We start from the raw sequence: 10,585 nt of genomic DNA on the forward strand, positions 1-10,585 counted from the left end.
TAGAATATGAGAATATATTTTATAAAATATGGAATGAGAGATTGTAAATAGTAATAAATGAGATGAATTTTTCTGTTTTTCAAACAAAAATAGAATAAACGAATCTCAACCTCACGTAGGATTATTGACTTGAACGGTCAGGATCACGTCCCAGGCACAATGATGCTTTTGTTGTCTTTTTGAAGTCTAAAGTCAATGTATTATATACGTACCGGACTTTGTTTACTTCAGCTCCTCACTCTCTATGATATTTTCATTGAATTATTGATAGTATTTTCGCTGAGACAAAATCAGAATAGATGTTTAACATCGGCGAATCTTTCCCGACTCCGGCGAGATATACTGGCGAGCTGGGGTTCGATCCCGCTCAGGTTCGGCTAGGAAGCTCGGACCCCCGAGTGCCGCTCCTGAATCTCTCCACGGTCCGAAACAAAATGGATAACCTGCAGCGCTTCCTATCGGACTCGGTCAATCGCAACCAGCTCATCGGCCAAGATCAGATGGACTTGGTGTCCTCCGAGATCGTCTCCGCCATACACCAAGTCATCGTCAACGGCGCCGCCCTCCTCGCCTGCACTCAGACCCCGAGCCCAATCGAATCGGCTCCCAACCCCACGATGCCTCCGAAATTCCCGGGAGAATCTTCGGTTTCCTTGAAAGTAGAGGCTTTTAACGAGGAAGTCAAGAACGAGAATCTAGTTTTCGAGTCAGATGACTCGGAGATAGTGGAACTCGACGCCATGGAGCTGCTGGTTGAGCATATTCACTTCTGTGACATATGCGGGAAAGGATTCAAGCGTGACGCGAATCTGCGGATGCATATGAGAGCGCACGGGAACCAGTACAAGACCGCAGAGGCCTTAGCGAAGCCGGAACGGCACCGCGCCGATCCCTGCCTGAATACCAGGTTCTCGTGCCCGTATGAGGGCTGTAACCGGAACCGGCTGCACAAGAAGTTCCGGCCGTTGAAGTCAGTGACCTGCGCGAAGAACCACTTCAAGCGGAGCCACTGCCCCAAGATGTACTCGTGCAATCGCTGCAACAAGAAGAGCTTCTCGGTGGTGGCGGACCTGAAGAACCATCTGAAGCATTGTGGGGAGGCCAGGTGGCGGTGTACCTGCGGTACCAGCTTCTCGCGCAAGGACAAGCTTTTCGGCCACATGGCGTTGTTCGAGGGGCACATGCCGGCGGTTGGGGACGAGGACGAGAGAGCCAAGGACCTGGCAGAGGCGGCCGCAGTGACGGCTATGGATGAGGACGAAAATGAGGATGAGGAGGAGGATGTGGTTATGGTGAAGGGAGGTGAATTAACGCCAGAGAATTCCTCGGATAACGGGTTCTTTGATGGATTACTCGATGGGTTTAGTTCCATCGAAAGCTTTTGTTTACGGGATGTGTTGGGTTCGCCCATTGGATTCGACGGTTTATGATTTTGGAAGAAGATAAAGGTATATCTCTGCGTTGAGATTTTGTTGTTGGAGTTATATATCAGATATACAGTATGTATGTATTTTTTGTGATAAGATAGCTATGGACTCTGTTGTTTTTTTTGTTTTAATATGTTGTTGCTACTTCTAATAATTTAATTTCCCACATTGAGCAGCAATAAAGTTCATGCCTTTGAACAATTATGTGTGTGGGTAGTTTGATATGTTTGTTTACAATCAATCCCGGCCTGTTATCTTTAGACGACAATCTCTTGATTTTGAGATTAAAGTTGTTGACATGGGTTAACTCAAATATAGTAGAATGGAGCTAGTAATGTTTTCCCATCCAAAAATGATTAATTGCGAGTCATAGAAATGATTTCCGATTGTTGGTAACAATGAAGCTACTTAAAGATTCATCATTAGCTAGCAAGTTGTTGTATTCTTTCACTGATCTTGTCTTGATATCACATCAGCATAGTCGACACAATGAAATGAGAATGGAATACATCAGATTGGAGTTGGATTGAATCGGAGTCCTCCATAGCCCATCACCTGTTTGGTTGTTGAGATTCATGAGAACATTAACACGGAGCCATCAATGCTCATTGCAGTGTTAGCAGGGGTGCTAGAGATTAGGATTTTTTTTTTTTTTTAAGAAGAGGACAGATAACTCTCACTTATGACGGAGAAATACCGTGGTAACAACCATACACCTGGTTACACATATTCAATAAAACTGAACCTAGGTGTAAAAAACCACTATAAATTTCAAAAACCATACACGTAATAATAAATTAAGCCTATAAAAAATAAAAGAAATACCAAAGCAAAGCAACTCAAAATGAGCATTAGACCATACGTAAATTAGGCAGTCCGATCTGATCTCAAAATTCCTTTAAGCATTAGAGGGATGTTTTTTGGAGTAATATCTTGATTACAACCCCGAGTACCAGTTTCACAAGCCAATTAGCAACTGAGTTCCCTTTCCTAAGCACATGTTGATACTGAATGTTTATCTGCAGAATAATACTAAGAATTTCCTCCTAATACTCCTCCAAATACTAGATACTACATTTGCCGTCCTTTAGCCAATTCACAATCAAAAGCAAGTCCATCTCAAGAACAACATTAAGGAAACCAATAGCCATGCAACGACGCAAACCGAATAGCAAAGCCAGCAACTCAACCCTATTATTTGAACCAAAACATGTGTACTCTGCAAATGCAAACATCAAAGTTCATTCATTGTTTCTTAACACCCCCTAGCACCTAATTCACCCGGATTATTACAGGGGCAAACGCCTACGAAAAGATCGCTTGGATTTTACTTCAACCACCCTGGATTGGGCTTCATCCAGGAAACTGCACAAACCTGGTGTGATCTAGCTGGAGCAATAGGCAGGTTCAAGTCGTTGAGAATTGCTATATCCTGATGGTGCAAATTATCAAAAACTCTTAATCTACAACCAACCCAACTAAACCAATATTTAACCGACCCCTATAAAACATCAAATGGAACCTTTTGACCTTCCATACGAGCAGAGCAATGCCAAGACCACAAATTCCAAGTCAAAATTATTGGGACAAGCCCAATCAAATTTTTGACTTGGGAAACTTTTTTTGTTCTTCAGAACCATGTTTCCACTGACTCAGCCCAAGAGCGATTTTCCAAATAAGGAATATCCAAAAAATTAGAGCAAGTCTTCCAGAGCTTAGAGGTCATTCTTCCCCCATATAAAACATGATTTAAGTCTTCAAGAGCACCCTCTTCACAATATTCACATTTGGACACCAAAGGAATACCTAGGCACCGAATACGATCATCCACACTCAAACTTTGTGAATAGGCTTTCCACATTGTTACCGAAAATTCCTTAGGCAAAGCAGCATGCCATATCCACTCTGACCATTGTCGTTTTGGAGCAATAAGACGGACCAAATCCCAAGCATTAGAGGTAGTAAATCGGTCATCATCATTTCCCAACCAAATCAATACATCAGATCCATTTTTCGTGCCCCCAACATGAGATAAAATTTTATCCGAATATTCCCAACCCACAAGTTGCACTAGGAACTCCACATCCTAGCTATTCTCAACCATGCATTCTTTTATTTTCAACGTCGAAAAATCAGAAATTTGCATCTCATTACAAATAGGACATGTCTCCAACCATTTATGAAAGATTTGCATCTCATGAAAGATTTCCTTCCTTAACCTGCCATTACGAATGACTAAGCACAAACGGTATAGCTTCCATAACCATCTTCCCCTTCAAAGGATTAACTAAAAAGAGACGTTGATCCTTTACATACTTAGCTTTAAAAAAATTTTCCCTCAGCGATTTTTCAGTAAGCAATTTTCAAGCAAATTTGAAATGCAAGGACTTTTGGACATCCAATATATTCCGCAAGCCAACACCATCTTCATCCACCGGTTTACACAAAAAATCCCATTTAACCCATATCTTCTTTGGCTTTCCTTCAATCGATTCCCAAAAGAATGTGCTAAACAACCTAGTAATATTCTTCATAAATACCAACTTCGGAACATGTAGAATAGACAACGAGTGTACCGGCAAGCTTGAGAGAACATGTTTTAAGAGAATTAGGCGGGCCCCTGAAGACAAAAACCTCATCTTCCTCCCATTTATTTTCTTATGAATTTGCATCAATAGCTCCTCCAAATATATAATTTGCATTCGACCCAAAATGATCAAGACACCTAATTAAGTATTTAATAGGAAAACTCCCAGTTGAAAAGCATGTTAATCTCAAAGTATCACGAGGCCAATGAGGAGAGATTTTGGATGAGAAAAAATAGAAGACTTTTCTTCATTAACCACCTGTCCCAACCATTGAGCATACAAATTTAGAACTTGTTTTATCATCTTCGCAGATCTTTTTCCACCATTTGCAAATATCACCATATCATCCGCATAAAGTAAATGGAAAATTAATGGTCCATTCCGTGGTTGAGAAAAATAGCAAATCTGACCAAGCTGAAATTTACTTCTCAATAGCCGAGAAAAACCCTCCTCCACAAGAATAAACGAAAAAGGCGAAATAGGATCCCCTTGACGAAGACCCTTTCCACCCTTAAAGAAACATTTAGCCGTACTATTCATAACAACCGAAAGATACACATTGTTTTATTAGGTTACAAATTGCAATCGAGAACCCAAATGCGCTCAAAACATGGAAAAGAAAATCTCAATTAATGATGTCATAGGCCTTAGCCATATCAATCTTCATCATTATATTTCCACCTCTAAGTACTGGCTTGTTAATATCATGCATCAACTCATGAGTAATGCTAATATTTTCAAAAACGCTTCTCCCCGACAAAAATGCACCTTGTTCCATAGAAATCAGACGACTCAAACTGAAATGAATCTCCCTACCAACAACTTTGAATAAATTTTATAAACCACGGAACATAAGCTTATATGTTTAAACTTGTCAAAGGAAGTAGGATTCGAAACCTTTGGAATTAATACAATGAAGGAGGAAGTATAATACCTGGGAAGAGAGAGACCCAAAAAAAACTCATGCACAACCTCCATAAGATCATGCTTCACCAATGACCAGCAATGATGAAAGAAACTGGAACCAAACCCATCAAGACCTGGGCTAATATCGACCGGAATTGAAAACAAAGCATCCTTAATTTCCTGATCCAAAAGACACCAGCAAATATTCAGATTATCTACATCCGAAACCTCAGCTTAAATCAAACTCTCTAAATTTGAAACTTGACCATTAGGATGCCGTTGCAAAAAATTTTGAAAATAAATAATAACTTCATCATGTATGGCTTCAGGCATCGATAATAAACGCCCATCTAAGGCGGATAGTCATAATAACATTTTTATTCCTTGCCTGCAATGTTGCAAAAGAAGACAAGTTTACTTCCCCATGATCAATCCATGTTTTCTTAATTTTTTTAGCAATCTAAGACTTCTCTTTTCAGCCAATTCGTAAGTTCCACCTTATTTTCCAGAACATCGCTATCGACATCTTCAGAAAATTGCTCTTAAAGCCTTGCCTCTCCTTCCTCCACTCGCTCCTCCAACTGTTTAATATGATCTTTGGTCCATCCGAAAACTTGCTTATTCATAAGTCATCTATCCTTCCTCTAATCTCCCTGGTCGGCTACTAAGGTCATGCATGTGTTGGAGGCAAATGTAAATGTGGACAATCCTCATGAAACCCAATTTGAGGAAGCCTATTCAACTCTAGAAGCCAAAACCTCCAGCCTCAGCAGCTCATGGTAACCTAGATTATGCCATAGGAAGAAATGATCATATGCTTAGATCATTGCTTCTCCCAAGCCCCACCAATCCTAACACTTTACTACCTCAGTCACCTCCTGGCTGATTTTGTCTCATTCCGTGAAAAAATTGCTTCATACAATCCTTTAAGAGACTTCAAGTTTAGGATGCAGCTTAGAATGCAAGGAGAGCATTATGGACAAAATTCTCCAGGTTAGTCAGGGTGCTATTTCAATTTTATCCGCGTCAAGTTGCCAATATTGATGTTAATGATAGGGTCAAATTGTCAATTAAGTCATAATCTAATCTAATCTTTTTGAGAATATTTGGGGGCGGAGTATGCAAATCGAATGGCTACTAGAATTCTTGTGCAAATTTGCCCTTTTTTTTTTTCCTGTTTCTGATCATTTTTTCATCTCAGAAAATATAATCTTCTTTTGTAGGAAAATATTTTGTAACAATCAATCTGTGCATAGGGAAGTAACAGAAGAAAAAAGAGAAATAAATACATATCAATATTCGTGCTTACTAGAATCATGAAATCATCACATAAACCCAATTGAAAGAGAAAAATAAAATAAACAAAACCGAAAGGAAAAGAAGAGAATCTAGTACACTGAACCGAGAAAGAAGATACATATACATCAATATTAAATTTCTTCTTTGTTAAAGCAAATATATGATAAGAATTAGAATAATAAATAAAGTTATAAACCCATTTAGGTGGAGGCCAGAGATCGATCCAAGAGCAAAGCACTAATAATAGTATGACGTTATAGCATTGGGAAATGTTTTTTGTTTCATGCAATACTATTCATAAGCCATCCAAATTTCAATTTGGAATTGAGTAAATTAATTAGTGAGAGGCTTCAAGGTATTTTCCTTCCTGGTATAAATAGCTACCAAAAAAGTGTTTGACTGTGGACGCAAGTGGCTGAATACAACGTCAGGGAGTGAGTCAGCTTGATCCAAAGCTTACATCATTGGTGTAATCATCCCCAACATCACCATAACCTCACCTCCTAATCATCATTTCATTACCGTGTGTGTGTATATATATGAAAAATGCTAAATACAGTCGACCATACAATGGTGCTTGAATGCCTGCTGATGTGGAAAAGGTATAGGAAGAAGATTAACTGCTCCTGAAGCTGAATCCAATTAGAGTCCATGAGCAATCAGAGGCCTTCCTTATCAACTGTTGCTGGGGGCCTACCCTCACTGGGAAGGTTCTGCACCTGCCTTACTATTTCCCAAGAGCACTCGGAGGCATGTTCCTGCTTCCTAGTCATCTGGTGAGTAACAAAGCTATTTACTATGTCCTTCAACTATCTGATTTTCATGAGTTTCTTTATTTGATACTGTCTAGCCCTCAGATCGTAGAGGAGGAGGGTCCTCGATGTTTGGATACAGGAAGGATGACTATAATTGGAGATATGATAGTGACGGGCTCCCAGAGGATGTAATTCGAGCATCAACTGCCTTGGAGAACCTTTACTTGGATAGAAAAGCTTAAAATCTAACTACATCTTGGCAGTTTGTTTTGATAGCCCAATCAAATAAAAAATTTTCTTCTATTTTCCATTTGTTATTAGTGAAAAATAACTCAAGGATAGGGGTTCTAGAAATATCCAACATGGTTGCAGTGATGTTATGAGAGTCCTAGACCCACTACATGTATGCTTAACTTACCATTAAAAAACATCATCATATAATTGCTGATAGTAAGGTATTCATCTCTAAGACTCAAGTTTAGAATTGAACTAACAAGGATGAAATCTTTGAACTATTATATATACATGGTTGGCATTCAATTTTTAACAAGCTGTACTTGGCCAAAAAATGAATGAACAAATGACAGTACATACACGTATGGAAATGCAAATTGTGCATCTAGCCAAATTGAGCCCCACTATTATGTTCATCTTCTATTACAATCCCAAAACCTAATGATGAGGTTGAATAAAAGTAGTATGTATCGTTTTCGTAGCTTATTTGATGAATTCGTTGTAGGCATGCTGGGGATGGAATCAATGAGGATGATGGCCGGGCTGACCAATTACCTTTTGGACTAATTACCTTGAGTAACAAGCTCCAAACAGAGAGATAGCTCTCGTCGAAACACCTCTAAAGCTTTGACATGTTTTTGTCGAAAGCACATCCATAGAATAATATAAATCTGACTTCTCAAACACGAATATGCTATCCAAATAGAATCCCAAAACAGAATAAACTTTGAAACCCCAAAAAAAAAAACAAACAAGTATCAGTGGCTTCAAATAGAAAGATCAAACGGCGTAAGAACATTCAAAGAAGGAGAAATGGCAAATGGAGGGAGATTTCAAAGTCCAAAAATGCTCATTTGAAGTCCAGAAATGGTGTCTTGCTGATTTGAAGCCGAAGATCCATACGAGGAAGATGACGATGTCGAATGGGTGAGCACATATCCACTTGAAGACCAAAATGCAAGAATCCGAAGACCACAACACCACGCAAGTAAACGATCTGAGAGGAACAACACCATGAAGCAAGCCGAATTCGAGATCGATGGAAGCTTTTGACCAGAAAGCGGGAATCCATTTACTTACTAAACAGAGTTTTGTTGTTTTGATTTTCATGTTTTTTTTAAATAAATATCAGCTGACATGACACAGTCGTTTACGCACCATTTGTATAGGTCGACTGTACATAGCAGTTTTGTATACACACACGCGCGCAGTAAGGACAACGTGCTCTGCAAGTGTGTCCAGTTTAATTTTACATAATTTTTTGTTTTCTAAACAATAAAATTACTTTAAAAAGTGGAAACAATGAGTTATAGATGCAAAGTTTCATCTCATCATCTCCTATATTATACAGTAACATGTAATTTCTCATTTTTACCATTCAATTTAAACATATATATATACATTGATGTTTAAATATGTGTGTTTACACATCAAGAAAAAAAAATCACATATTGGTGTGTGGTGTGGAGATGATGAATAACATTTCTTTAAAAAAAAATCATTTTAATCTAATATCTTTATTTTAAATCTAGCAGATGATTTTTAAATTAAGTCAAGTATTCTAAAATCTTCTAAATATTTTACCAAAATCATTTTAAATTAGGTATTTGTAGTGTTATTGAAAAAAGACTAATTTTCAAGTAAACATTTTTTTATATTTTGGAGTTCTGAAAATAATATAATTTTTAAAAAAGTAATTTATTTAAATGATTTTATTATTTTAAGAATATAATTTAATATTCATTAATTTATTTGACCTAAAACATTTGACCCAAAACATGCCATTAAATACTATTCGTCATTTTCCCAGAAAACGGCCCAAGCATAAACTGATCATTTTTCTAGAAAATAGTGTTTGTATCAATCACTATAGGCGGGAATCGCAGGCGCGCTTACCACCATCCATACTTACCACCATTCCTACCGCTAACACTGTAGACAGGAATCACAGGCGGGACTTACTATCATCCTTACTTACCACCATCTCTATCGCTTGCATTGTAGGCGAAAATCATAGGCGGGACTTACCACCATCCCTACTTACTACCATCTCTACCACGTGCACAGTAGGCAGGACTCTACCACCATCTCTGGTTACCACCATCCCTACAGATCCTTTTCCTTTCTCTTATTCATTTCAATCCATTCATTTCAAACATACCCAAAAATCATCTCTCACATGAAAACCCAATTTTCATTCACAACACATGAGCATGCATGAAATGATGCAATAAATGCTATGATGTCAAACACAACATAAATACATGCAGGCATAATTCAATTAAATAAAAAAAACATTCTCACATCCAATCAACCCCCATACTCCTAGGACTCCAAGTTCGGCACAACCAACCAGACTGTAGAAAATTTGTTAGTGCAAAAATATATTCAAATCTCACAAAATTATTTGAAAAATTACTTACAGTGATAAAATATAATTTTCGAATGATCAATGAGGTGTAAGAGGTGACGGCACAACAACGTAACATTGTATTTTAAACTATGGTCGTGGGTCTCAAAAGGCTAAATTTTGAATAGGAACAAACTAAGACTTGTGATAGTTAAGGAAGGACTTAGAGGTGTTGGTGAAGCAAATAGTGGTGGTGGTTGATTGCGGTTGGAGACCAAAATATCCAAATCGAAAAATGAGCTAGAGGGGCTTCAATGGTGGCGGATCGGAGCTGAGGTTGGGTGGTTTAGGTAGCTGAAAGGCCGATGGTAGTGTGGTGAAGAGATGCCGGCACGACAGTGGCGTTGGAACCAAAAAGGGCTGCGGCTTGAATTCCCTCGTGGCGGTTAACAACGGCACGAGAGGGGCTGATATTGGAAGGGGAAGGACGCCGATCGGAGGGGAAGTGAATGAGCTAGGTGGTAGGCATGCAGCGGTTCATTGCAAGAGACAAAGAAACGGACATGCCGTGGCTTGGATTCCCTCGTGGAGGTTAACGGTGGCACGAGAGGGGCTGAGATTGGAAGGGGAGGGATGCCAGCCGGAGGGGAAGAGAATGGGTGGAGTGGTGGAGGAGGGGCTTGCGCGTAGGAGAAGACCAGGGGCAAAACGAAAATTTGGGAATAGAAGCAGGGGCAAAATGGAAAAAAATTGTTAGACAAAAATACTATTCATCTCGATTTGCACTTATATATATATATAGTAGATATATATATTTATATAATGAGAGCATGCAACAAAAATATGATTCAAAGGATGATGGTCACGGGAACAATATATATGCAGCTATCTTCCCTTTATACTCACAATTTAATCCTTCCTTATACTATATATACGCTTCTCTCTCTCTCTCTCTCTAGTCTCTACGGTGCAAAAATATAGCACAATTTTTATTTTTCCTCTATCCTAGTGTGACTGCATATATTA

At 38.8% G+C, this 10,585-nt stretch overlaps 1 protein-coding gene across 1 annotated transcript; it reads left to right on the plus strand.

The window, feature by feature from the left end:
- The first annotated feature begins 205 nt into the window (after window positions 1-205).
- LOC109022024 (protein SENSITIVE TO PROTON RHIZOTOXICITY 1-like) lies at window positions 206-1,629 on the plus strand. Its single transcript, XM_019004802.2, has one exon. It carries the CDS (start codon window positions 300-302, stop codon window positions 1,428-1,430), a length of 1,131 nt encoding a protein of 376 aa, XP_018860347.2. The 5' UTR covers window positions 206-299; the 3' UTR covers window positions 1,431-1,629.
- Window positions 1,630-10,585: the final 8,956 nt, after the last annotated feature.

The sequence above is a fragment of the Juglans regia genome, chromosome 1 (genome assembly GCF_001411555.2).
Source record: "Juglans regia cultivar Chandler chromosome 1, Walnut 2.0, whole genome shotgun sequence".
In the NCBI taxonomy this organism is placed as follows: Eukaryota; Viridiplantae; Streptophyta; class Magnoliopsida; order Fagales; family Juglandaceae; genus Juglans; species Juglans regia.